Source organism: Folsomia candida, unplaced genomic scaffold, assembly GCF_002217175.1.
Source record: "Folsomia candida strain VU population unplaced genomic scaffold, ASM221717v1 Fcan01_Sc001, whole genome shotgun sequence".
NCBI lineage: Eukaryota > Metazoa > Arthropoda > Collembola > Entomobryomorpha > Isotomidae > Folsomia > Folsomia candida.
The window spans coordinates 22,688,726-22,715,657 of record NW_019091193.1 but is presented as its reverse complement, the minus strand read 5'-3'; the positions used below and the strand labels follow the sequence as shown (position 1 = coordinate 22,715,657).

The following is a 26,932-nucleotide window of genomic DNA, read 5'->3' as shown; positions in this document are numbered from 1 at the left end:
TGACTCTTGCCGGCTTTCGCAACTATTGAGAAAAATGGCTGGAACTCAAGTGAACTCTGTTCGAGGGAGGAAGGATCCCCACTGAGGTTGATGACCGCTAAGCGTAGCAAGCGTCTCACTTTTCCTACTCCATCTCATCCTCTCCACTCACTACTCACCGATTCTCTGCCGGCCGGTCATCCGTTCCAGCTCTCTCCTCGTCTTCTTCCACCGTTTTTATTTCCCAACAAAAGTGGGGCTGCCTCACCAAACACCCCCCTCGGCCTGCCTCCTCCTCTCCCGAAAGTGCGAAACGTCGGCAAAATGTTCATCAAAGAGGCACGTTTCTCACAAATCTTAATCCTCCGTGCTTGAAGTATGGGTGGCTAATAAATTGCATTTAACTATTATTGTAGGTTGTCGTGTGCGGCTTCAAAAGCTACAAGGAAAAGACAATTATTAAAGACATTGATCCTGGATTTAACATTATTGGTAAGTGCATATGTTACATATAAATATGTGAAAAGAATAATGAGAGTCGTACATATTGGCGTTTATCTAGTTGGCTTGAATGGGTCCGGGAAAAGTAATTTATTTGCTGCCATTGAATTTGCCCTAACTTTGGAGTATCGCCATCTCAGGCCGCAGGCACGATCTGCGTTACTTTATCAAGGCCATGGTAATAAAATTAACGATCCTGCCTTTGTGGAGATTACTTTTGATAATACAGACAAAAAGTTGCCGGTAAGTAGAATTGTAAAGCACAATATTAATGCTATTTTGAAAGAATTGTAGTGACATATTGTCTGATAATCACAGGTGAATGCTGATACGGTAGTGTTTCGGAGAATGATTGCGGCCAAGAAGGATAAGTTCTACTGCAATGGGAAAGAAATTTCAAATGCAAAACAGTTTCTAGATGTGGCTGGTTTTATGAACCCATATTTCATCGTTAGACAAGGTAAAGTACAAGAGTTGGCAGTAGGAACTGATGCATTCCGATTAAAATTGCTGGAGGATGTCACGGGATCAACGTCGTACGAACAAAAGTTGGAGGATTATCGCAAATCTGTTGACGGTAGGAGACATATATTTACATATGTTGTAGTTTTACTTCATTTATCAATCACTTAAAGGTTAAGATTAATGGAGCGTGATCAACATTTTTTCTCCCTTGAATAGATGGTGACGCCAAAAAGACTGAGATGGAAAAATGTCTGACAGACCTCAAAGATAGACAGGATAGCCTTGCAAACGAAGCAACCGAATTGAAACAATATTTGAAATGGGATTCTAAGCGACGTTCGATAGAGCAAATTTTGAATCAACGGGAAATGGCGTCAGCCCAAACGGCGTTAAAATCAGTATTACTTTATTTAAAATTTCCTTTATAAGATCATAAATTATTATAGTTGGGTGATATATTAATACAAGTTACGAATATATTTTATCTAGTGTGAAGCAGAACGTGAGAAGGTGTCAGAGCAAGTGGAACCTATTCAAAAAGAATGGCAGGAGCTCAAAAAAGATGAACAAACCGTCACTCAGAATCTTGCAAATGTTGCATCTAAATATGAAAGGGTTCAGGCGAAGCGTGAAATTGTGGACAGCGAAGTTTTGTCTCTGGTGTCTGAGAAGGTATGCATATTATATTAGTAATATATATCATTAATTTGTGAATTTTTAGCAACCATTTGCACTGTTGATTGATTAAATGCACAATTTTCAATTTTAATGTACTTTGTTATAGGAACGCTTAAAGAACTTGCGCGAAGAATTTTTAAGCCAAAGCAAAAATTTATCAAAGAAGCAAGTAAATGCACAGTTAAAAAAGTTACAGAGCGTACTTTCTGAAATGGAATTAGAATTAGCTGAAGCTAAAAATGAGCTTGAACTCGCAAAATCAAATGAGCTGAATGTAGAACAAAGGTAGTAACTACAGAGTGGGCGATATTGTAAACTTTTTATACTTGTTTATCGGCTAGACCAATTGATATAATTGGTAATTAATATAATTACATTTCTTTCAGGGTAATTTCCAAAGATAGCAAGTTGAGAATCTTAGAATCACGTCTTGGAGGTGAATTTCTAGATTCCAAAGAGATCGTCGTATTAATTTCGTATGTAGTTAATTTTTATAATATGTATATTTATAATAGTATCCCATTAAAATTGCCCTTTTTATATAGAAACATTAAGAAGGACATCGAAAAGAATTCTAAAAAACTTGATTCAATGAAAAAGACTCTGGCAACACTAGAAAACTCGAAGAAAACTGTGACTCGAAACTTGGAGGTCTGTATATATATAACAATTTTATGTTACAAAGAATGGACACTGTAAATAATAAATAACTGCTCAAATGTACGATGCAGGGTATTCAAGAGGAGCATAACAATATCCGAATAGAACTAGCAAAGCTTCAAAAGGCTTCAACTCACCCAGATGCAGAACTTTTTAAAGCAGAAAAGGCTAGAAGGTTTGTACGTCGTTCGTTATATTAATGCAGCTAGCTATGTATAGATTTTAGTATTTACAAAGATTTTGCGACTTCCAGAGAAATGTGGAAAACCCTTAATGAAGTTGAACAGAAAATGTCAAATGAAAAAGGGGTCCGGCTAGCACTTATGGAACATCTCCAAAGGAAAGTAGGCCGAGAAGCAATCAACGGGTGGGAGGGAGTACACTTGGCGATCGAAGAATTGAGAAAGAATGGGGAGGACGAAATTGTCGAAGGGTATTATGGACTGGTTATTGAAAATATCGAATGTGAAGACAGTTTCGACCTAGCAGTGGAAACAGCTGGCGGAATTAAGTAAAGCACTTCTTACAAATATGTTTTTCTATAGTCAACGTCTCAACAAATTTGTTTACAACTTTCCATTTATAATTAATATTACTTTTTTATTTATCAGGCTATTTAATCATGTTGTAAAGAATCGAAAAGTTGGCATGCGTATTCTTAAGGAGTTTAATCGACTCAAATTAAGAGGAGCTCCTACCTTTATTCCAATTGATGATATACAAGTACCAGTCATAACTTATCCCCCAGATCATCGGGTAGGCGGTACAATTTTATTTTTATTCAGATTATTGTCTGGATGTACTTGTATATTTTTATGATTGAATATTTAATTCATAATTTTTGTAGGATATCTATTTATACCTTCTTACTAATTTTGTGTATCTTGTTTAAAAACAGGACCATCGTCCTTTGATGAACGACATTAATTGCTCACCCGGGTTGGAAAAACTTGTCAGTTTTATTTTTGGACCAATTTTGCTATGCAGAGAATTATCTGATGCCACATCCCTTGCTAAGATTCATAAAATCACTTGCGTAACTACTGCGGGTGACAAGGTATTCAGGACTGGACCTATTAGTGGTAACAAAATTAGCATAGACGTATTAATATTTCTCAGTGCGTAGATTTTTATTGTTAGTTATTATAATTTTTTCTACTTTATGGCGTTGTAGGTGGTTATATGGAACTAGGCTTGGGAAAGTTGGAACTCCAACGAGCAAAAGCAAAGTCAGATCAGAGTCTCGAGTCTCTTTCACATCGGAAATTTAATGCGGAAAGCCAGTTGGAAAAACTAGAAAAGCACATTGCTGAAGCCGGTTCGGCGTCGGTAAATAGGGAGTCTAAAAAATGTGTTTTAATGTGAGATTGAAAAAATATGTTAGTAGTTTTTTGGTTAAAAGCATTCTACTTCAAAATTGTCTTTAATTACTTGCAGGGCGAAAAAGGATGACTCGGCATGCAAGCTGAAACGTTTTGAAGTCGAGCTAAAATCGATAGAAGTGTCATTTACCAATACTCAAAAAGAAACTGAACGATTATCACGTGAAATTTACGAACTCACCTGTCGGAAAACCAACTATGAAGCAGAATTGGAGCGACAAAGCCAATCTACCCCGTCTCAGAGTGATCGTAAAATGGTCTCCAACCTTAGAAATAAACTAAAGAAACTAACGAAAGAGAAAAAAGAGATATTTTCAAAAAGAATGAACATAGAAAAGGTTATTACATCTCTAACTCTGAAAATTCAACAACAGCACACTCTGTTAGTCTATCTAATTTACACAAATATGTATAATATAACGCATGTTATGTGCATATGATATCATGTTCATTGTTTTGTATAATTTTGCTCAGGGTTGAAGAAGAGCGTTTCAAAGAGCTAGAACTCCACTCTAGTCAAGAACATGGACAAAGACTATCTGATATCAACGAAATGATAGATTCCATTACGGATCAAATTAACAAGAAGATCAGCGAATCGAACAATATCGCTGAATCCATACCACAGTTGGCCGCAAAGGTTTACACACTAACACTGCATGAGATAATCGATGAACTCTGTAATTATTGTACAAAACTCACTCGTGTCTTAAATTACAGAGGTCCAAATTAAAGGCACAATTAGATAATCTTGATGATAAGGAAAAGAAAATAATGAAATCCCGAAATCAAGTCGAGAGACGTTTGGACAAGTTATGTACTGAGGCGCTTGGGTTGAACCAGAAGCTTCAAGAAATTACTGAAGCAGGGACAAAATTTGCAACTGTACCGGGGGATTCTAATAAATTTCAAAACGAATCATCAAAAGTTCTTTATGAAAAATTAAAGAAAATTAACAAGTACATTGGTGGCGTGTCTGGTGTCAACCAGAAAGCTGCAGAACAATACCAAGAACTCGTGGAACAGTATGCAGCCTTCAAGGAAAATTTAGAACAACTTTGTACAGCTCGAGATGAAATGGATCAGTTGGTTGCTGACCTTGAAGAAAAAAGAGCAGATGCAATTCTCAAAAATTTTCGTGTTCTTCAACAACAGTTTAAAGAAATTTTTTCACAGATTGTCCCCAAAGGTATCGCAGAGTTGATTTTGTACGGCAAAAACTTTCACGTGGATTCTGAAACTTTAGATTCGGTAATCAAAATTGTAAAAGTTAATTTATATCTCCAAAACTCCAAACACATAGAATGTATTGTTCCTTTTTATTTGCGAGCAGGACAAGATTCGCAAGCTTTTGGGACGCGGAGTTGCAGAGGGTTTAAAAATCAATGTCAATTTCATTAATAATCGTCTTCCAGAAATGTGTAATATAATTCAGCTTTCTGGTGGTCAGAAATCTGTCGTCGCATTGTGCTTAATCTTAGCAATCCAGAAAATTGATCCAGTTCCATTTTACTTATTTGATGAGGTGGACCAGGTAAAATAAATAGCTATGTACTCTGATTTTCTAAGTTTATCTGGTTATAATTTATTACATATATATGTATCTCGTATCACTTTACTTCAAATGTTTTTTGGTCACATATAATTCAGGCCTTGGATCCGCAGTACCGTGCTGAAGTAACAAAGGTCATTCATGGTTTGTCATCCGAATTTAATCTTCAGTTCATTTGCACTACTTTCCGACGGGAGTTTTTATCCGATGCGGACAAATTTTATGGGGTTTCTATGACAAATAAGGTTTGAATACATATGGGTTTTACTTGTGTGATTTATATTCTAATAATGAAATTCAATAACAGTTTGTGCTCTTATATATTTTAGTGCTCGACCGTGAGACCAGTCGATATTCACGAAGCCGTGACCTTCGTTGAACATTCATCTCAGCCAGAATAATTAGCTCTTAATTTATTAATATTTCATACACCCAACTTTAATTTTTATATATGTTTGGTTTGTTTCATGCAAATTAGCAATTTTGCAATGTTGAAAATTATGCATTTGCTAGTAAAAATAAAATATGTATTTCAATAATATTTACACCTTCGGCTTACATACCCAATGTCTTCATAAATAATAAACTGTCACTTTTTAATAATTAATAAGTGACAGTTAATGAACCAGTAAAGGGAAAATTAAACGATAAATTTAATATTATTCCTTGATTGAATATCTATCATAGGATAGCAACCTCTTTTTTATAGCCCCATTAAATCAAAATCTACAACAGCGTATATGAACATGAATATGAGCCGCACACAATAATTGTTTACGTTTAACCAGAGAAGAAAAGATCCAATTGCTAAAACGATTCCCAAGACCGGAATCGAATATTTTGTAAATCAACACTGCACTCGTTTTTACTAAATAAGGAACTAATACATTAGACACTATTCAAGTATACGTTCAGATACATGTTAAGCATTTTATACATACATACGTTATTTGGTTCATGTCAATATCATACTGTTAATAAATAGAGCAGAAATAGAAATAAGGGTCATGAAATTATATGTCAAACTCGGCGACCCACCACTCCTTTCTGTCGAATACGCAAAGTCCGCCAAGATGTACGTTGCCGACGCCCAACTTGCCAAACAGTAATCAAGTTGTAAAGGGTTGAGGGCAGAGACGGTGTCCGAATCCGTGTGGTGATACCAGAAATATCGTCCATCATCGCCCAGCAGACTCACCACTGGAATGTCGAGGTCAATGAAACGATCCAAATCCGTTCCATAAGAGTCGGATTCATACACCAAGCCCAGGGTAACGTCACTCCCGAGCATCTCATTGATCGAGGTCATAATGCACCCGAGTTCTTCGTGAGTCATTAAATTATGAGGCCTCAAAGGATTCCCTTGGTAGTTGGCGTGAAAGATAAAGCCACCATTCGCCAGGCAGGCGTAATCTGCCTCCATTGCCAACGTCACCTTCTCCATTTGTTCAGCCGTTCTGTAATATTCTTTGATGTATGTCGCCGACCCATTGAAGCCATACTCCTCTGCAGTCCAAAGTGCCGAACGAATTGTCCTCCGAGGACGCAGACCCAACTCACTCAACAAATTCATAGTTTGTACCACCAGATAAATTCCTACACCGTCGTCCTGTGCACCTTGAGAGTTAATTATTAATCAAAGTTGGAATAAAATTATTTAGTAAGTCCATAATGCCCCGTTACAGCCGATACAAAATGCAATTCCTGATTACTTACCTTGACCTACGTCCCAAGAGTCCGTATGGGCAGAAAGGATCACGTGTTCCTCGGGAAGAGCTAAACCCACCCAATCTCCAAATAGATTTCTAGACTCAGTAACGTCGTTGTGGTACTTGTTGAAAATTTTCAAATCCATTGTTATCTGCTCCCCTGAAATGTTAACGTAGGATTAGGTGACTCATCGTCACAGGTCTAAAAATCTTAACATTTTTACGCATTTCTCCGTTCTGGGAATTTATTTTTAAATTCTATCAGATCCATTGGTAGACCAGACCAGTACCAATTTATTAAAAATATGTACTCTAGATTTTGACAAGTTTTGAAGGAGGAGACCCAAAAAGAGTGAACGCCTTCAGAAAAATTGGGTCTCCTCCTTCAAAACTTTTCAAAATCTAGAGTGCATATTTTTAATAAATTGGTACTGACCTGGTCTACCAATGGATCTGGTAGAATTTAAAAATAAATTCCCAGAACGGAGAAATGCATAAAAATGTTCAGATTTTTAGACCTATGACGATGAGTCACCTAATCCTACGTTAAGAAAACTGGTACCAATTGATTGCTTGACTATTTAATTTACCAATTGGTAAATTGACTCATTTATCAATTGCGTTCAAATAAAAGTTGTACCACACGTGATTAATAAATATGTACATTTGTAAATAGTATGTACGTACCTCTGGCATAAATCCGGGATAGCAAAGCTGTATCTTCGGTGGTCAAATAGGCGATGGGAATTTCTTTTGAGACGCCGTTGTAGTACAGATTAGCTCTTCGGGTGTGGGGCGTGTACAAAGAAAACGTTGCGGCTGATTTGTACAAAATTGCCAGACCACCGTTGTCCGCAACTTGAGGATAACCCGTGTTCTTTGTGTCCAGAATATCACCTTCTACTCCGATAAAGTTGCAAACGACTATCCGGTCTCGCACCTAATTTTTTATTATAGAAAATAGATCATATATCATGTGTACAACATAAGGAGAAATAATTTGTAACTTTTGTGTTGTTACATTTGCAATATTTTCTGCCAAAGATTTATAGTCGTTAAATACGACGACGTCTGCAATAATTCCATTCGAGGGCGTTGGAACGGATTGGCCCAGGCTGAACATTGCCAAGCTTCTGTTTGAAGATGTTACCAATCGGGCTGATTCTTCGCCACTGTTCACAGAGTATTTATATAAAATCAGCATAAAATGTGTATTCTGTCTGAGAAATAAAATATATGCACGAACCGCTCCCACTTGGGCACATCCACAGGTTGAGTCCACATTATGTCGACTCCTTGTGAGCTTTCAAACGCGTCTTGAAGGTAGTCGATGGATTTCTCCAATGCTACCGAACCACTTATCCGGGGTCCGAAGGTGTCGAGAAAGTCGACTAATCCCTCGTACGTCGTGTTCTTGTAAGACCCAGAAACAACCGATTGCTTAATTCTGTCCACGGAGGGCTGATATTTCTTCAGCCTTTCCATCAGCTCCTTATGTTCAGGTCTCGAACAAATTTCCGGATTAAATTCATTGGATACTCGAGAAGTTGCAGATTCGATGTGAGATTTTAGCCCATCTCGCGTATACGTGTAAGCATTCGGACCTTCGAAAAATCCGAAACTTTCTCCAGCTTTTGAAAAACTTGGCAATAATAACGCTACGAAAAATACTTTTATTAATAACGAGTTGTAAAACATTCTTTTATACATTTCTTAAAGGTAATTTGGCTAATTATTTACAAGGGTATTTAAAAGGGTAAAATTATTCAAGTAATGAGTAATGAGATGGTAGACTTGATTGACTATAGTTGTCCGTGATTTATTACAATGTATCTGTCTGTGATCTATGACAATGTCATGAACTCATCATGCATGACATGAATTTATTTTATTATCTGCAATTTGAATTGGCTTATTAACTGGAAATATAAATACAATGTCATTTATAACAAAGTTTTGTGATAACGAAAACAAACCAGAGCACTTTCTGCTGTTTAATGATATCAATCGTTATTTAAAGATGACATACTTTGACTTGATAAATAATGTAATTAATTACCACTCAATGTGTTTATGTTTGTATTATGAATGAACATATCTATGTATATCATTTATTTAGAATTTGCATGATTTTCAATTGTCCACCAATCATTATTTGCGAGCCATCATCTAAAATTCTAAGCAATCTTTTCCAATCTCCAAATTATACTAATAGCACTCCCAACTTTGGTGAAGTCATTTTTAAGATCTAAATATTTATTGTTTATTCAGCATCATTCTCATTATTTGACTTCCTGTTAGGGTAGAATGGTTATGGTTATGAATAAAATTCACACAAATTCTGAGATACACGTACATTATGAACATGAATTGTGGACAGATGCAGACCCGCTCATGTACATAGGTAATAGGTAATTAAAATAACTCTCCCCTGATGCACCCCTATATATTTTCCATGTAAAACGTGCTGCTTGGTAAGCGTGTGGCACCAAGCCATGGAATAGCACATCCTTACAAGATCGCTCATATATGGAACCAAGCAGCACGTTTTGCTGTGTTTACGGGAACGCGTGGGGTGGAAGATGCGTGCATGGTGCAATTGAACGGGTGCAAGCAAATGAGAGGGTGTATCTTTCCGTAATACCATGGAACACATCTGTTCTGATAAAGGATTCGACGAATTTTCAAGCTACGATATGCACAATTAAATTTATTAGTTTTCCACCAATTTCTACAAACTTCAAAAGAAGGTCGTGTTTTTGATAATTAAATTTCTGTCATGATTTCACGAGCAACTGTTTGAACTGCTGCCCAGGTTTCCACACTTGTGGGCAGAATTTGGTTCGGGGGGAGAAGAAAACCGAAATCACCTATTTGCATATTTACAAATGTCGTCACATTATACTTTGTGGTCCACTGGTCCATTATTTGTATGTCTATATTAGGCAAAGGTTGAGCATACCTGTGTCTCTTAATTCCACGGTATACGTGTATTTAATGGATGTAACATCCTTTGTCCAGTCTTGTGAAGCACCCGAATGGAAATCTTCAAAAAACAATTATTCCCATAAGAATCATTCACTAATAAAAGCTATCAGATGTAGCTGTCCACAAAAGTGGCAAAAGAACTCACAGAGGGTGGTGCTGGTAGGCCCAACAACGTATCGAGTTCCGTAGACGGCCTGTAAAGATTCGATGGCTTTGGTACCAACGGACATCTTTTAATTAAGAACAAATTTCAGTCTTAAGTAGTTGTCTTTAAAAACATGCCGTAAAAATATTATGGATAATTACAATATCACTGAAAAATGGTGGTGGACTAGCGGACCATGCATATGGAGTGAGCCATGCCTAGCAGATTGGTCGTAATCAGGAACAATGATTAATAAACCAAAATTTCTCGTCAATTTATGTAATTAAGAAAAATGTCAAATATTACATACTTGAGAGTAGCTGTGCATGGATAAGTATGCCTTGAACTTGTTTGAATTCAATCGAATGTACTGTGACAATAGTCGAGTCTCTGGAATATTAAAGGGAGCTGTACCCAGATACGTTTCTGCGCACGGAGAAGTGGACGATCCTGAGCCCCCAAAGTCAATGTCAAAGTTTCTGTTTGGGTCGACCCCAAGGCAAGTGGAGCCATTGATAACAGATCGGGTTTTTCGCCACAGACGCTGACTTGTGTGAGTGAACTCGTAACTGTAGTAAAGAAATTAGCTAAATATTAAAGAAGATAAATAAGAGGCATGAAATATATGTGGCGTTTCAAGCATGTATACCCGTCAGGATTGACTATTGGTAGGAGGTAGAAGTCAATGTTATCGAGAATATGCGCATAAGCGGAAGAGTTGGTGACCAGTTGATTGATAATGTACGTGACCACGGCAGGTGAGATCCATTCACGTGCATGGAAAGCTAATACACATACAAGCGTTTTATTCCATGTCGTATAGGCTTGTATGTATTTAACCTGAAATTGATTAAGCGCTCAATCAATGTGCTTACTTCCATCAATGAAGATCGCTTTCTTGTTTGGGACTCCCCCAGGAGTTGCAACTTTGATAAGCTTGAGCTCTCGGCCCTCGGTACTCTGGCCAATAGATTCGACGGTTGCGATCGAAGAGTAATTAGCTGCCAGTTCATCGAGCCATTCCATCACCTGCCAACATATTGATTGATGCATAAATTAGTGCTTGTGAAAGGTATACAGGGAAATTTATCGATAATAATCCATCAATCATATTTACAGCGTCATATCGATTATACGCCGTCCATCCAATGCGTTCATCTCCAGGAGCAGCAGAAAGGGCTGCTTGGTTCATTGCGAGCTGATTTTGCACCAATCTAAACATGTAAAACAAAATTTGCTCCATAATTTGTTTCGAAATGAAATAGAAAAAACATGAATATATACGTTTCAACATTTTCCATCTGGACCGAGTAAGGGATGGAGTTTCCCTCTAGAATCTCATTGACTTTACTAATTGCGTCGGGAGTGACCATGAGGTCCGTGGGGAAATTTATGGCAGGTTCGCTCCAGAAGTTGACAAGTGCTGATGGATGAGGCTCCGTGTTTTCCCACGCATCTCGTAATTCCAAAAGGACGCTGAGATGCTTCTGGTTTTGGGCTGTTATCCTCAGCAATTTGTACCTGATTAATAATTATTTAGTATGAGGTTTGATATGTTGTATGTATTTAAATATGTTAATATGTTTATGTGTGCGCGTTAGACGAGATGGCTATTTTTGCTTACCCTTCATAACTTTTGAGAAGGGCCGCACTACTGGAACTTGACGCCAGATATAGGGCCAAAATTGTCAAGAAAATTGACCACTTCATTTTGTACCTATTTATTTCGTAGTGGAATGGTTTGATGATCACCGAAGAATGACATGAAATCATGGGAAACCTTTCTATGCATCGATACACATTTTCGCATACACAGGTACGCTATCATTCATTTCGTGGAACATTCAAAACTTATCAAATTCAGTTGATTGATAAGGTCAATGTCGTCTTATCAGGTACATTATTATTATTATCTTCTTGCCTTGTGTATAAGCATTTCTGAAAAAGTGGAGAATGTGCAAAATGAAAATTTACCGAATTAAATGCTGCGTTATTCGAGTGTATAATGTTATGTTGTGGTATATCAAAACATGTGTATATATATTGTTTATCTACCACAAATTGCATACTTGACAATTAAAACTGAAATCGAAGCCCATTGGTATTACCCAATAGTTGAAACGAGGCTGTATGGACTATTTAGTATCTTAAACCTGCATTTTTTACTGAATTTTATTGGAAAAATTAATATAACTTGTGGAAAAGCATGACTCTCCTCAGCAATATTGAACATTTCACACAAAAGAGGAAATGCAACGAGTACTCCTCGTAGAACAAAGATTCACACAAAATTTGCATGTGCTGAATAAATGAACGATCCCAGATTTTAATAGATACGAAAATGTTAAACTTTGAAAATCTTTCATTCGTCTAATAATGATAAGTATTTGATGATTCCATAGTTAAACATTTACTGCAAGTTGTTCATATTAATGACAGGAATAATTGGTTCGCTCCTTTGTTGTCCATATTGATTATGCTTGCTGGTCAAACTTCTGACGCAAGCAGGCATTTCTTCCACAACAACTTTGTTTGTAACGATAAATCCTTCAAACCATTAGTCCCATTGCTTCATTTGTGTAAACTGTAACGAAGCAATATGCTACGTATGGGACTATATAATTCATTATGGTAACAAACTCATGCTGACAAATGCATCTCATTATTTCAAATATGACATATTTAATTTAAGCCAGGGTTTGTGGGTGCAATAATTCATGACCAATGTGCGTTTGTTTATGTTGTTAGTTTCCCAAGGAAAAATAACTCCTCGAACAACACGGTCATTTAGAAAATTAATACTGGCATCCTGTTACAAAAATGAGCATTTGTCTCCTATAGCTTTCCATGAGCATAATTAGAAAAGGTTGCAAAATTCAATTTCAGTAAATTTTTGTAACTTTCCATACAGGAATTATGCCCTCTTTTTGTTTGGACATTGGACTAAATAAATCGAGATTAATATAGATATTTGTAAATATCCATGTTGCATGCATCTGTATTATGTCTTTTTAGTCGTGAATGTCATAAAGGAATAGGTATCCATGTAGTAATTATTGCTACTTTCCTACCCAATTTGTTGCTACTGCTTTAGTAAACTACAAAAGAAGCGTTCTTAAAGACTCGACAACTCAGATTTTTGTTGACTTTCAAAGATATATATGTATCAGTTCAAGAGCGTACTTTTTCACAGGTGACTTGATTTTTTAAATGAACTAAAAACTTATCATACCAAAAATGGACAATCGAGCATTTGACGGTATTTCAAAGTACGACGATGAAGAAGCTCAACAGGTATTCAATGCTAATCCTGAAAATTCAGTGATAGCAGATTCGCCACTAATCAGACTTATGTAAAACAGGATATTGATAAAATCCGAAATGCGGAGACAGTAAGTTCGATTGACTCCTTCACAACGCCCAGCACGGAGCGGAGCAGCATTCCCGTACTATTACCAGGGCGAAGAAGGAGCAGCGTATTTGGTATTTACAACCTTCCAGTGCTGGAGGAGGATGAGGAGGACGACTTGATTTACAAAGTTGAAGACGTGCCCCCTTGGTACATGTGCCTCTTTTTGGGCTTCCAGGTACACTCAAGTTCACTGAGAATTTTACAAAAACTAAATATATTTTTATTTTACGTATGACCAGCACTACTTGGAAATGATCGGAGCCTCCATCGCCTGTCCCTTCCTTCTGACCCCAGCGCTTTGTATGGACGACGATGACCCAAATCGTGCCAATATCATCTCAACCCTCATTTTCATGTCGGGTATAATTACAATTCTGCAGAGCCATGTCGGCACCAGACTGCCAATCGTGCAAGGAGGCTCCTTCTCCTTCCTTGTACCCACTCTGGCCATCATGAATCTACCCCAGTGGAAATGTCCCCCTGCAAATGTGATGGCTGGGATGTCGCCCGAAGAAAAAACTGAACTCTGGCAGGTTCGAATGAGGGAGATCCAGGGAGCAATAATATGCGCGTCAATGTTTCAGGTCGTTTTTGCACTTACAGGTAAAAATATGTTGACCGAATTGTAATATTTATAAATATGTATACGAGTGACTCAATCGGAGTGAGACTTATTGACTAACTATAAAATAGGAGTTATCGGATTTGTTACAAAATTCTTGACGCCTCTCACCGTTGCGCCAGCAATTACACTTATTGGTTTGTCCCTCTTCAAAAATGTAACTGTACAGGTCTCCAAAAATTGCATCGTAGCTTTTGCGTAAGTTGATGCATAACGTACCCGGTATCAGTACTACATTTCTTAATGCTAATTTGTCATGTTGAAATTGTTATTCAGAATGATTGGACTGTTAATTCTGTTCTCACAACACTTCAAAAATTTTGGAATTTCAAAACCTTGTGGAAAAGATAAGGAAAAGAAGAAAACGTTTCCAATATTTCAAGTATTTCCTGTGAGTACAGATAAACCTCCTTGTCAACTTATACCCAAAGTTTGCATAAAATCTTATGGAAAAATAAGGGACAACAATTTATTTTCACAGGTGCTTCTAGCTCTAGGGATTGTCTGGGGGGCTTGTATTATTCTCACCGTGACAGATGTTCTACCAAAAGGAGACCCTGCCAGATCGGATTCCAAAATCCGAATACTTCACGGTGCTCCTTGGTTTCGTATTCCGTATCCTTGTAAGCACCATTTGGCACAATTAAAACTTCAATTATTACCAGAATTATTCGTATCGTGACATGCTGTTCTTGAACAATTAATTCCTCAATTTATAGTTCAATGGGGTTGGCCAACCGTCTCGGTGGGGGCAGTCTTTGGTGTGTTATGCGGTGTTTTAACGGCAACAATCGAATCGATCGGTGATTACTACGCGTGTGCGATGATCTCAAGTTAGTTGATATTTTAGAACATAATTGGTATCACATTTAAATACGAAACAATTGACTACAAATTTAGAGATGGGCGTTCCACCCCAACATGCGATCTCAAGAGGAATATTTATCGAAGGCTTTGGCTGTGTCTTGAGCGGTATCGTCGGTTCCGGTAATGGATCCACATCGTACTCAAACAACATTGGAACCATCACGGTGACAAAAGTAGCATCCCGAAGAGTGATTCTGTTTGGTGGGATTATCATGATCGTTCTCGGCTTGGTGGGCAAAGCCGGTGCAATATTCATAGGAATACCAGACCCCGTACTAGGTGGCTTGTTCTGCTACATTTTTCCACTCATTATGGCCGTCGGAATCGGAACACTTTCCGAAATTTGCTTGGAGTCGTCACGAAATATCTTTATCGTCAGTTTCTCAATCTTCGCTGGATTGGTAAGGACTAATTATCCATGCTAATAATATATTCTGGAGCATTTGGATTAAGGTCAACATAACGGTTTTGTAGGCAGTGTCTCAGTGGGCAGAAGGCAATCCTGAAGCTGTACAAACTGGGTCGCTTGCCGTCGACAGTATTATTCAAATTTTGCTATCCACTGGAATGTTTGTTGCAGGCATGACGGGCTTTATTTTGGATAACACGATATCTGGTATATACAACAGCAACTATATACTTAGCATCATTCTTTCATCGTAAATATCAACAGAAGCTGTCTCTTTTTACTAGGGTCGCCTGAAGAACGTGGTCTATCTCAACGGATACAAGCCAAACAATCTCACAGAGACAAGCGAAACCCATCTTACGATTTGCCATACGTTACAGCTTTAATTGAAAGGTAATTTTAAAATGATAAATTGAGCGACGTACATACTTGTACATATGCGTATGTATTTGTATAAAACGATTAACACAAGATCGCTTTTTCCGCAGATTCTCAATTTTCAAATTACTACCAATTTCTCCAACATTTACCAAAATTCGAGGATGTCGTCTCCCTTTCTGCAGAAGAGGAAAACCTTCACCTAATAGTTCTTTGAATTCCAGCTACGATAGCTAATTGCTGATGAGTAATTGCACCGTTGCTGACTCTGACGCATAATCATGCCAGTTTAACATAAGTTACTTATAATTTCATTTGAACTATATAAACAAACTTTGTTATTTAAATTTAAATTCTAAACTGCATTAATTTTACGCACATGGATAGCTGTCCATAATACATAATAAAGTAGGTGTGCCTATTCTGTTGGTAAATTGTGTCGCATTACTCAATCAATACAAGTGTTCATTTCTTTTGTAAATAATACATAATTACAGAGTATTTAAAAATGGCTGATTCTGATTAACAACATAAATTTTAATCTTTATTATTATTAGAAATAATTAGGCCCACTTACTCGGAAGGCTTGTCAGTTCCTGCAGCCAGAAGAAAAATATTTCAAACAATTGACTAGCAAGATCAATTAGATTACAAACTTCTTCGATTTTATCGCCCTATTGATCATTGTAAATCGTGTAAATCTGTTCTTCAGCGCGACATAACAAATCGCATGTATCTAAATGCATATGTACGTCTTGTACCGATATGTGCTATATTATCTACGATTGCATAATGAATGAGTGACATTACACATCTGTATCTCTGATATTGCGACAATTTTTCCAGTAGCTTTTCCAGACTTTTGCCAAGGTTAGGATGCCCTTTTATATTCGAATGGAATGGTAATTTTTACCAGATACTGACAATTAAATAAATTAAGTACGAATCTATGAGCTGATTGTTGTTCGTTGTCGCTCCACTTTCTCATCTGTGGTACTTACACTGACACTGTCGGTATAGATATGCAGTTATTGTTATTATAATGTGCTGTTCTTAGTTAGGTGTTAAAGCGTTAAATAGAATATTAAGATTGATTTTGTCTTTCACACGCGTAATTTTTTACCGGCGAGCAGGATCAATTCTGTCAATTCTTCCATCAGTATGCAGAAAAGGGTCGCGAATGTGTTTCTACTTTGTGTTCTAATTTGCAATGTAAGTTAAACTTCAAATATCTCAAATTTTATATATAATGCCTGTATAATAAAATGTCACCAAAAAAGGAGACGCCACTCTTTAAGGCGGCGGAATTAAGGAACCAGAAGAGTCAGGGAGAATATCGTGGCATACTGGACCAGGTAGGTACACGACAAATTTTGGTGTCGCACTACTACTGCTAGATAACTTTTGTAAATAAAGTGATAACTACCGACACATATGCATTTCAATTATTTTTTATTGCACTTGAAGCTTTATTCCTCAATTTCTGGATTTTTTGGTGGTTCGGACGCTAAGGACCCATCATCATCACAAGTTGCACATGATGACATAATAATAACTCCACCCCCATTTCCCGACAAAAGCAATCCTCACTACAAACCAGGCACTACAAACAACGGTGGAATGCTTAATAAGGTACAATATGAACTCTTTATAAATTATTATGCGAATTTCATTTTGATTTTTGCGAGTGCCTTAATTTCATACGAGTCTAAAATTATAAACAGATTGTTGCTACTATGTCGGGCATCACATCAGGAATTTTCGGAGCGGTAGGAGCTAACCGCGGTGGTCCTGTACATTTTCTTAAACAAGCGAGTACTCTGAAACCAAATATATTAGAATCAAATGCAAATCAACATGACTCCGGTTTAGTTCATGACGACAAAACGCCGAGCCTCATTCCTCAAATTCCTAGTTTTAGTATACCTCAGAATCCACTGGGAGGAATTTTTAGTAATATTTTACAACAGGTTGACTCGTGCAGTGAAATTCGAAAACTTCTGGGACAGTGCTAATCCAATTTTTTTTACAAACTAGCCAATTATTAGTTTAATTATGAGTAAATATTTTGTCAGGGTGTGTGCAAAATAAATTGGTACTTATGTCATGTCAATTTAATATTTAATTTTTTCGAATGTCTTATTTCGAGCACTATAAATAGAATTTTTGATAATAAATTTCTTAGCTCCCGTAACTGTATTACGATCATTCTCAGTAATGCCTAGATCACCCTTTAAAAAAGCAGTGATTAGAAAGTATCCCCATTCCGGTTTATCGTAGGGGACCATATGACCACAATTTCGGACGGTAACCCGGGTCAAATTTTTCCACGTTTTGTAGTAGCCAACTATTTCGGATAGAGATATTTTCAGAGCCTTCCTCGTCGACCAGGGACCGATTTCATCCAAATTCAAAGCCTCGAGAAATGAGTCCGTCAGCCGATTAGCCACAATGAGATCGAGTTGCCCGTTATAAAGCAAGACTGGAATGTTCGTGTATTCTGGAAAGAAATTCCCACAATTACCAACGTGAAAAATAAATAACAGCGCAATGTTACCCAACCTGTAACCAATTTTCTAAACTGGGTTTTTGACGATTTCATTATTTCTCCCTCCATTTTACTCATGACAAGGACTCCGTCTTGAAAGTGATGTTGCGACCCCACATGAAGCGCATCCCGTACTTTTGGTTGCTCCACAAATTTGGTGTAATAGTCATAATCTGGAGGTCTCTTTGCTTTCAAGACGTTATAGTAGAAATCTGAGCCCGTAAGATTCGAGATGAGACTCCCCTTCAATCCCGAGTATCCGATGTATTGATCATAGAGCTGTATTTCGCAATATACAGAGAACTTTACCCTGACTGCAATTAGACCTAAAATGTCGTTTTGCTTAATTACCTTAAATGCTTCAGTGTATCTCTCTTTTTGAATGAGGGATCTAATTTTCTCCTGCCACTGTTCACTCAGAAGTCGACCCTTCTCGTCTAATAGGCCAAGACCATAAAGGAACTCTGCATAGTCGAGGGAGTTCTCAGGGTCGATGAAACCGTTTCCGATGGATATTCCGGACAAGGAAATATCGCACGACGGATGAGATAACGGTGATTTCATGCCTTGCTCCAACACACGAATCGCCAAGTGTGGAATATACTGACCTTATACATGCAGCAAATAAAACATACTTTTCTTCTATTTCATCACCATTCATTCATTATAAGAAGATTTTAAATCTACCCCGATACCTGCGAACGACTCTCCCGTAATATAAAATTTGGCCTGTTTATAGTTTGGAAACAGCTCGAAAAACTGGCACAACGATATGTACAAACCCTCAGTCACTTGACTAATGGATGTCGCATACTTGTCTCTGGTAAAGCTGAAACCTGTCCAAAAAAAGTGCGTGTAAGTTATTTTGTTCTCAACAATGACTTCGTTACCAGCTCGGGGTAAATTAATAGTCATAATTCTGGGCTATGTATGTAGACTGTAAGAATTGAAATTAACTACATACCGGTACCAACCGGGCTGTCCAGGAACAACACAGCGGCTGCTTTAGTCCAAGATGTAGTTCTGACATATCGGATGTTTGTCTCATTCACTACAAACGGGCCATTTTCCACAAATAGACCGAACTGTGATGATGATCCGGGACCTCCGTTTAGCCAGAGGAGAAGTGGCACTGCTTCGGTCGATTCAATAAAAGACAATTTCTGCCAAAAATGCAAATATTGAGTCTCAATTTAAATATATATTTTTAGGTAATTATTGTAACCTGAGGAGGAAAGAACCAAAAGAAAATGTTGGAGTCATGGTCAGCATCAATCGTGAAGAAGCCGCTGTAACTTGGAACATTTGTTGGAAAAGGAGGATTTCTGACCCTGGACAGCTCTCTGGCCTTCTCCGCCTGTCCAGACTTCAAGTATGGCGTTATTATTAAAGGGTCATGTTGTCCTTTGGCACTGCCCTCGGATATCAAAAATGAAAGTAAAATCAAACTGCAAGGTTTCAACAATCTCACAAAGTCTGTGGCTCCCATAATGACCATAAATACATAATTGTGATATAAATACATATGTATGCATACATCTTAACCAGGCTTAGCCTATAGCGTATAATTTTTAGGACCACACTCATATTTATGATTGAATCATCAATGCTGTTATGTTCAGATATGACTATGCATTTCACATTCGTATTATAAATATGTTCTTCATTTTTATCAAAGGCCCGACATATATACGAACGAATGATGAATACGATGAATCATTCTGATATCCTGCATGCTGGAGTGTCTCCTTCCGCAGTAAATTAAACCATTAATAATGATGAGCGCACGGAAATCCAGCCTGAGCCAGATATTTATTTCGATATGTGGTGATATGGTCAATTCCAAAACTTCAAATTTTCAAAATCTTAATTTTCAATGCATTTAACTTGACCATTATAACCACTGTGTCCAACAAGATTGCATTATCATATTGATGAAATTTTGCAGTTTCGCCATGCAAAAAAGGATATGACAGGTTTTTCCTTATAGTTTGTAAATAAATAACAAAACTTGGCATGGCCCATCCAATTGATATCCACTTATCAATCACGTACAAAAGTACTAACGCACACAATTAATTGGTGGCATAGCAAACAATGTACATACTGATTATATGTCGTACATATGTATGCATGCATAACTTCATTCTTACATTAAACCTCTGTAATAATCCTCAACAAGCCATAAAAGTGAGTGAGCTTGAACACGATAAGCTTTCTGGTTATCATCACCCTTTATCCACCATCGCATCATTCTACTACTGGGTTGTGTTCAGAAACTCATCTCCAGGTCCCACGTCCCATTCCTGTTGAGTCGTGCCCATCAATATGCAATAATCGCTCAGGTGTCAGGTGAATTGGAAGATCAAATTAATTAATTGCACAATAAATCTCCCAATAAATGGATCTCACTTCAGTATTCTCAAGTTCAAGCAACTTCCCGACAACCTCTATTTCCATTGAAAATGAACTGGAAACCACAACATTGGACGCTATTCTTGAGGAAGAAGACCTCGGAGCCCGACCTTACATCGTGTTCGTCCTCCTGACGATCACTTCCTTGTGCAGCGTGATAGGGAACGGTCTCGTCGTGGTCTCAATCTGGAAGGAGGCGAGCCTACACTCGCCCAGCAACCATTTTATTGCGTCCTTGGCCATGGCCGATCTACTCGTCGGAGGAGTGGTCATACCCTTCGAAGCCCTCACAGAGCTCCTTGGGCAGAGATGGTTATTCGGAGTTTTGTGGTAATAATGACCACATGATTTAAAGTGACTTGTTATCTTCAATAAAATACGTCAAGTATTGAGATTGCCGTTGTACATAATTAATACATTAGTGTTATTTATTTATATTTGTAAAATGTGAAATTATTAAATTTGTACAACAGGTGTGACCTTTGGAGAGCATTTGACGTACTTCTTGCGACATCTTCCATTCTTAACCTTTGTGTAATCTCACTAGACCGGTTTTGGGCAATTTCTGAGCCATTTTCCTATGTGAGATCCGATTCTATTATTTACTGTCAAGTATGCAATGTTTTACATGAACCTGCATACTTGCTTTTTTACAGCCTTCAAAAATGACCCCCTTGATGTCAGCCAGGTTGATCTTTGGAGTGTGGGCCTGCTCCGTCGGAATCTCATTACCAGCTATTTTGTACTGGAGGTGGACACGGACGTCACCCTTCCCCCCAGAAACGTGTCTCTTTACTCAGGACGCCCTGTATCTTCTGGCCTCCTCCATGATCTCCTTTTACCTGCCCCTCGTCGTCATGCTCTACACGTACTTTCGAATCTATCGGGCTGCTGTCCGTCAAACCAGAAGTATTGAAATGGGAGCAAAATTTTACTATGACAAAGAGTTGGAATTGAAATTAAGGATGCGGATTCATCGGGGTGGGTCCAACAGGAACAGGGGTGAAAGGTTCAGCCTTCCCACCGCAACGCCTCCAAATGGACGGCCCATGGAAATGAGACCTTTGACGGGTTAGCTTAAATGTTGAGTCGATACTTACCATGCGACTCCTCAAATGGGCCATATAAAGTATAAGCAATTTTTTAGTTGTTGGAAGTTTGGGTCCTGCGGGGGAAGCTAAACTGGTTACCGCATCAACATCCGAGTGTCCTGATAGCCCTGTGACATTCATGAAAAATCGTGGATCAATGGTTAGGAGAAAGCTGAGCAGGTTCTCAAAGGAGAAGAAAGCAGCAAAGACATTGGCAATTGTTTTGGGTAATTGGCTGGATGTAAATAATATTATAATCATTAAGGGCTCGGGGGAAGATTTACTTTTCGAAAATTGATTTTATGTTAGCAACAATAATTGCTAGGAATCTAGGATTATTTATTACTCTATAAAGATTAATTGACACCGTTTCTATGGTACACTCACGTCCAAAAGCTTTTGTTTGATCACTTTTCCCTCAAGTTTTTGAAAAAGTTGTTTTCTTTTGTTCCATGGATACTCAAAATGCAATTCATGCCATCAATTTTGCAATTCTAAGCCAATTTGTGCTCACTTTATGACCAAATATCTCCACTGCGCAAGAGGGCACATTGTCAAAAAAAAAGTTAGTAAAACCTAAAGATATGATTAACAAATTAAACATAATTTGAAAAATGTGCCCTCTTGCGCATTGCTGAATTTTATGGTCAAAGTTGACATGATTTCTAAGCAACTTCCCCCGGGCCCTTAATATATTTGATCATAGTTAAGATTATGTGTATTTATTACTAGGCGTGTTCATAATTTGTTGGATGCCATTCTTTGTGCTAAATGTGATATCTGGACTGTGTCCAAAGTGTGGTCTCCAAAACTCGCTACTTTTTTCACTATTTACTTGGTTAGGATGGGTTAACAGCCTCATGAACCCGTTGATATACACGATTAAATCCCCTGATTTTAGAAAGTAAGACAAGAATTAAGCCTATTTATAAATTTAACAAAAGTGATCCTTTGTGGAATAACATGTTTACGTTTTTTCAGGGCGTTTGCGAGAATGCTATGTTGTAATAGATACAGAAGAGTGGAAATGGCAGCAACCCGGGCGTGGAGTTATGTGAAGCGATGATAATAATACATAACTGGCAGCAAAAGGTCCTGTGGAAAATTTGAATCAATTCAGGAATAACTGGAAACGCTTTAACCATGGATGGATGAACGAACGATCATTTGCAGACTGAACTTTCTATTGCGAGACGGGAATAGTTCAGGAATTATGCAGAATAAGGTCAGCTAAAAAATTAGTATGATAAGTCAATTACGCATGATGGATAATAATAGTAATTTTTTATTTCAAAATTATTCATAGTTTTGTTCAAAATCTTTTGCCACAGTCAAAAGTCCAATCATGCGACCAGTGGTGATGCACGTATCCAACCTAATCACATTCTTTTTGTGATTTACTGACACTCTGAAGAATATTTCATCACATTATTAAATGTATATGATAAGCCTCAATATTTGAGTGACAAACATCGTTGTCAATCCATTATCTCAATAAATCATTGACACTCGTAGCTTGAAAATATAAATAATTATATAAGCATTCATGCATTCTAAGTTGGAGAACCATCAAAATATGTAATCACACCAATTAACTACGACCCAGAGTGGGGTCGCCGCTGAGATTCTGCGTTTGTTGTAGAGCTGGTTCCAGCAGTGGAGCAATTACTGACATTTAAAATGTCCCCTTCAAATGATGGGCGATCTTCACTCTTTGTCGCTCGAAGCTTTGGTCGTGCGCCCTGTTTTGGCGAGGCTGTGAGTGCATTGCCAGTGCCCATTACATGAATTGGAGGGAGCCCATTTCTGCATTGATCCAGAAAAAATAGGGTTTTCGTTCATGCACCAGTGCTATTTATTAATTTAGTAATGAGCACCAGTGACCAATTAATAATTATTACGTTTCTGGCACGGCCACATTGTTGATGTGCGCCGTGAATCGTGGCGCAGGGAAAGAAGCGATACTTCCACGAGGTCCACTAAGGGACGCGATAGACCCAAATGGCTCATCACTTCTCGATGGGACCGGTATTTCATGCTGATGATGTCCAGCACTTAAAAAAAGAGAGCTTAATTTTTAATACAACTTCAGATTTGAACTTTATTTATATTTAATAACAGCTAATTGTTACCTCAACCGATTAGAGGATAAGAACATGGGGATAGGAATAATACTTGGACGAAGGGTAAGAGCTGGGAGCGTAAATTCGTCATCTCTGGTCGGACTGCCCAATTCCACTTCTTGGAACTCGTCAGAAAGCTTTGTGGTCGCAGTAGTGGAATTGTTAGTGGGAGGATTTACTGTGGTCGGGGTTTTCGGAGTGCGGGGAGACTCTGTCATGAAAAACCCGAGGGGGACTGCCTGCTCAGAACAAAGCCAAATGAAACTCATGCTAAATTTCAGCTACAAAGATGAAGCAGTCACGATGAAGATACCTGAGCAATTGTCGACAATGTGGACCTTCTAGTTTGATTGAAAGACGAACCAAAAAATGAGCCTCTTCTGTGAGAAGAATCTCCACCTTGAGACCTGATATCATCCAGATTGGCAAATATGTCCACACTTCTGCTTCCCCCGGACTCAAAACTGAATCGACTCATTGCAGATCTTTGGCGAGCAGCTGCCCTTTCAAGTTTGCAACCAAGCATCGCTAAGCCAACTCCGAGGGCAAGGAGACCAAGACCCACGACAAGAAAAAGAGGACCTGCCACCCGCTCTTCTTGGGAATCTTCTCCCTGCTAGTGAGTAATAAATGGCAAATAAAATGCGCTCAAATCATGTAAAGAAGTGTATGTAGTAAAGGAGTTATGTATTGATGGCACACCTTCAACTGCGAATAAATTAGTGGAGCATGTTGTTGAGGATGACTATACGCCAATCCTGTCAGTACTGCACCGGCCAGGAGGAAACACAGTCCAAAAACAAGGAGGGCCAGATGACAATACGGGGCAAGACTTAGACGTCCGATTCGAAACCTGTCCTCATCTCGTTCCACTTTAATGGAACAACAACCACAGCATCCCACTCGAGTGGCATAGGCAAATATGGACGCGTCTCCAACTGTAGGAACAAAATGCTCTCAGACTTGTCATGGGCTTCGTTTAGCTTGTAATTCCTCAATCAATTTCATAATTTCGTCCAATAATTGGACAGAGATTTAAAATTACTGCGTATTTACGTTTTATTTATATCATTGATCAACTAAGGATAAGTACGCAATATATTGACATAGGTGCGGGTTAGTGTATAATAACCAGGTATGCTAATAACTGGTGAAAGTCGAGGGCATACATAATTTGGAAGTATGGTACGCATGGTTTTAGCTGACGACACAATAAAGTCCTAAAATAGCCCGCATTTTATTTTAGTATCTGTGGTGTTGTCCTTTCTCCAGGTGTTGTCCTTCACTGCTGCGGCGGAGAAATGGTGTGCATAATGAATGAGAATGAGAAACAGGAATTGGAGACAACGGATGGATTCCAAAGTATGGACACCTCAAATATTTAGAGTTTCTGTTGCGTATGCAGAATGTGTTACTAGCTACTGCTCACATATCGGGACATATGTACACATTTCGCCTTGCTCCTCCCTGCTTTGATGAGTAATGTGAAAGTAAGGACTACCCAGGAGAGTGACGAAAACAAATTTGGGACAATCCATTAATTATTCAGTGGCTTGGCGTGATGAATCAATTGGGTTATATGTACATGTAGAAGCGAGTGACGAACACAGCAATTTTATTTACAGAAATCATCGAGTATGACCACCTATCTTGAAGTATCTTGGTACTTATCAAGTCTTGCTTAATTTTAAGGCTTAAGAAAAGTAGCTTTGAAATATAAAGTACTTATTACAGCATGGATTTTTGGATTAGTGTGCGTAAAAACTCTTGCTGCAAACATAACAGCGTTGGTAAATGGTAAGACTAGTGTACAAAATATTTGGCTTACTTGTCGGATGCAGACTTGATCTCCGGCTGTAATCTTCCTGCAACTGGAGAAATCCTTTGCCCACCTCCATGCGAACAAAATATGATGATTGTGCCACTCAAGCTTAGTAAAACTAAAAGTGGTGAAGACCTCGGCGAAAGAATGGAGGAGGTGGATGAACCTGTTTCACAGCATCGTGCGGCTGAGAAAGTGTGAGGGAAAGTGGAGGAGGAAACGAACGAGGAGGTAGCTGAGCCAGATGGAGAAAGTGTGAGGCAGTAGTCACCACTATATAGCAGAGCAGCAGCGTGTATCGATCCACGACGTCCACGCCAACACGCACATCCTCCAAGTCCTCACTTTCTCCAAATACCAAAAACGCCAAAGAAACAGTTCGCACCAACTACTTTCTCCACCACCTGGTCGATCTGCCCCCTAGCTCGCCCTCCTCTCTCCATCCATAGCTTTCCATGTGGCGTGAGGGTGATATCATGTCATTAGTATTACATATGTTGCGAAATGCATAAATTGGTTTCGTACACTTGCGTTATTAACTTCTTCCCGTATGCTTTATTCTTTGTATCATCATCACTATAGCATAATTTTAGTCTGACTTGTGTCTTAAGAACGCATTGTTCTGTTGTGTAGTCGTGTCATGCCATGCAATGATTGATTACGCTTCCGAGAAAGAACACGCACGGTGTAGGAACTTTTATCGCTATCTGAATCACTTGTTTAGGTGGCTTGTCTGATTAACTTTTCCTCTTCCAATTCATTCTGAGCGAGAGTAGAGAGTTCCTTGAGAAGTTCGTGATTTTGGTTCGTTGCTATCATAGCGTCCTCCGCAGCTTCCGTGTTGTATTCCGCATAAAAGCTCAGGAATCCAGTCACATTGAAACATCCCCAGTTGGTCACGAAAAACATGAAGGCTTGTGCAACGAGGGGTTCTTCTTCCGTTTCCGACTTGTGCTGGCCCAATTCTGACGAAGAATGCAATTTATGTGGTGGTTTCGTCCCACCTCTTGAAGAATTGGACGTTCTAAAAGCTTTCGTCTTTGGTGGGGAAAATGGTAAAGTGGTTCTAATACAAAGTAAACAGTAAGTAGACTTGGTTTAAAATGTAATATTTGGACTTTTTTAAGAAAAGCTACCGACCTGACTACTTCGGATGATGATGTTTCTGACGACGACGACGAGGAGA

The 26,932-nt window shown here is 38.4% G+C and overlaps 8 protein-coding genes across 8 annotated transcripts; 4 read left to right on the top strand and 4 right to left on the bottom strand.

Annotated features, from left to right (window-relative positions):
• Positions 1-590: 590 nt before the first annotated feature.
• LOC110844497 (structural maintenance of chromosomes protein 3) lies at positions 591-5,758 on the top strand. Its single transcript, XM_035849554.1, has 18 exons — positions 591-723; positions 799-1,057; positions 1,162-1,343; positions 1,435-1,617; positions 1,730-1,908; positions 2,010-2,099; positions 2,169-2,274; positions 2,355-2,458; positions 2,537-2,794; positions 2,895-3,039; positions 3,182-3,365; positions 3,458-3,644; positions 3,721-4,047; positions 4,140-4,305; positions 4,386-4,916; positions 4,999-5,199; positions 5,316-5,462; positions 5,547-5,758. The coding sequence occupies exons 2-18, from the start codon at positions 829-831 to the stop codon at positions 5,616-5,618; spliced, it is 3,291 nt and encodes a 1,096-aa protein (XP_035705447.1). The 5' UTR covers positions 591-723; positions 799-828; the 3' UTR covers positions 5,619-5,758.
• On the bottom strand, positions 5,476-8,762 carry LOC110863607 (carboxypeptidase Q). Its single transcript, XM_022112956.2, has 5 exons — positions 8,173-8,762; positions 7,948-8,098; positions 7,614-7,866; positions 6,934-7,086; positions 5,476-6,834 (listed from the first exon to the last, which is right to left on the bottom strand). The coding sequence occupies exons 1-5, from the start codon at positions 8,634-8,636 to the stop codon at positions 6,173-6,175; spliced, it is 1,683 nt and encodes a 560-aa protein (XP_021968648.1). The 5' UTR covers positions 8,637-8,762; the 3' UTR covers positions 5,476-6,172.
• An 854-nt stretch (positions 8,763-9,616) lies between these two features.
• Positions 9,617-11,837, bottom strand: LOC110863605 (carboxypeptidase B). Its single transcript, XM_022112955.2, has 10 exons — positions 11,684-11,837; positions 11,344-11,580; positions 11,177-11,273; positions 10,935-11,088; positions 10,709-10,844; positions 10,370-10,628; positions 10,221-10,277; positions 10,060-10,144; positions 9,889-9,972; positions 9,617-9,796 (listed from the first exon to the last, which is right to left on the bottom strand). Exons 1-10 carry the CDS (start codon positions 11,830-11,832, stop codon positions 9,693-9,695), a joined length of 1,362 nt encoding a protein of 453 aa, XP_021968647.2. The 5' UTR covers positions 11,833-11,837; the 3' UTR covers positions 9,617-9,692.
• Positions 11,838-13,067: 1,230 nt separating this feature from the next.
• LOC110863604 (solute carrier family 23 member 1) lies at positions 13,068-16,181 on the top strand. Its single transcript, XM_022112953.2, has 11 exons — positions 13,068-13,353; positions 13,422-13,646; positions 13,711-14,074; positions 14,165-14,291; positions 14,370-14,484; positions 14,575-14,716; positions 14,813-14,926; positions 14,994-15,361; positions 15,435-15,576; positions 15,654-15,762; positions 15,858-16,181. Exons 1-11 carry the CDS (start codon positions 13,297-13,299, stop codon positions 15,982-15,984), a joined length of 1,890 nt encoding a protein of 629 aa, XP_021968645.1. The 5' UTR covers positions 13,068-13,296; the 3' UTR covers positions 15,985-16,181.
• Positions 16,182-16,689: 508 nt separating this feature from the next.
• Positions 16,690-17,941, top strand: LOC110863603. Its single transcript, XM_022112952.2, has 4 exons — positions 16,690-16,959; positions 17,028-17,102; positions 17,215-17,379; positions 17,472-17,941. The coding sequence occupies exons 1-4, from the start codon at positions 16,909-16,911 to the stop codon at positions 17,760-17,762; spliced, it is 582 nt and encodes a 193-aa protein (XP_021968644.1). The 5' UTR covers positions 16,690-16,908; the 3' UTR covers positions 17,763-17,941.
• On the bottom strand, positions 17,844-19,817 carry LOC110844486 (venom serine carboxypeptidase). The gene is made up of 6 exons (XM_022090705.2): positions 19,521-19,817; positions 19,260-19,458; positions 18,991-19,131; positions 18,647-18,903; positions 18,310-18,574; positions 17,844-18,247 (listed from the first exon to the last, which is right to left on the bottom strand). Exons 1-6 carry the CDS (start codon positions 19,791-19,793, stop codon positions 17,862-17,864), a joined length of 1,521 nt encoding a protein of 506 aa, XP_021946397.2. The 5' UTR covers positions 19,794-19,817; the 3' UTR covers positions 17,844-17,861.
• A 592-nt stretch (positions 19,818-20,409) lies between these two features.
• LOC110844477 (dopamine receptor 2) lies at positions 20,410-23,315 on the top strand. Its single transcript, XM_022090693.2, has 9 exons — positions 20,410-20,422; positions 20,510-20,647; positions 20,713-21,040; positions 21,184-21,292; positions 21,367-21,781; positions 21,858-22,028; positions 22,534-22,705; positions 22,783-23,026; positions 23,108-23,315. Exons 1-8 carry the CDS (start codon positions 20,410-20,412, stop codon positions 22,865-22,867), a joined length of 1,431 nt encoding a protein of 476 aa, XP_021946385.2. The 3' UTR covers positions 22,868-23,026; positions 23,108-23,315.
• On the bottom strand, positions 23,063-26,528 carry LOC118438725. Its single transcript, XM_035859401.1, has 6 exons — positions 25,753-26,528; positions 24,627-24,862; positions 24,238-24,540; positions 23,934-24,163; positions 23,703-23,855; positions 23,063-23,607 (listed from the first exon to the last, which is right to left on the bottom strand). The coding sequence occupies exons 1-6, from the start codon at positions 25,820-25,822 to the stop codon at positions 23,397-23,399; spliced, it is 1,203 nt and encodes a 400-aa protein (XP_035715294.1). The 5' UTR covers positions 25,823-26,528; the 3' UTR covers positions 23,063-23,396.
• Between the last annotated feature and the right edge of the window lie 404 nt (positions 26,529-26,932).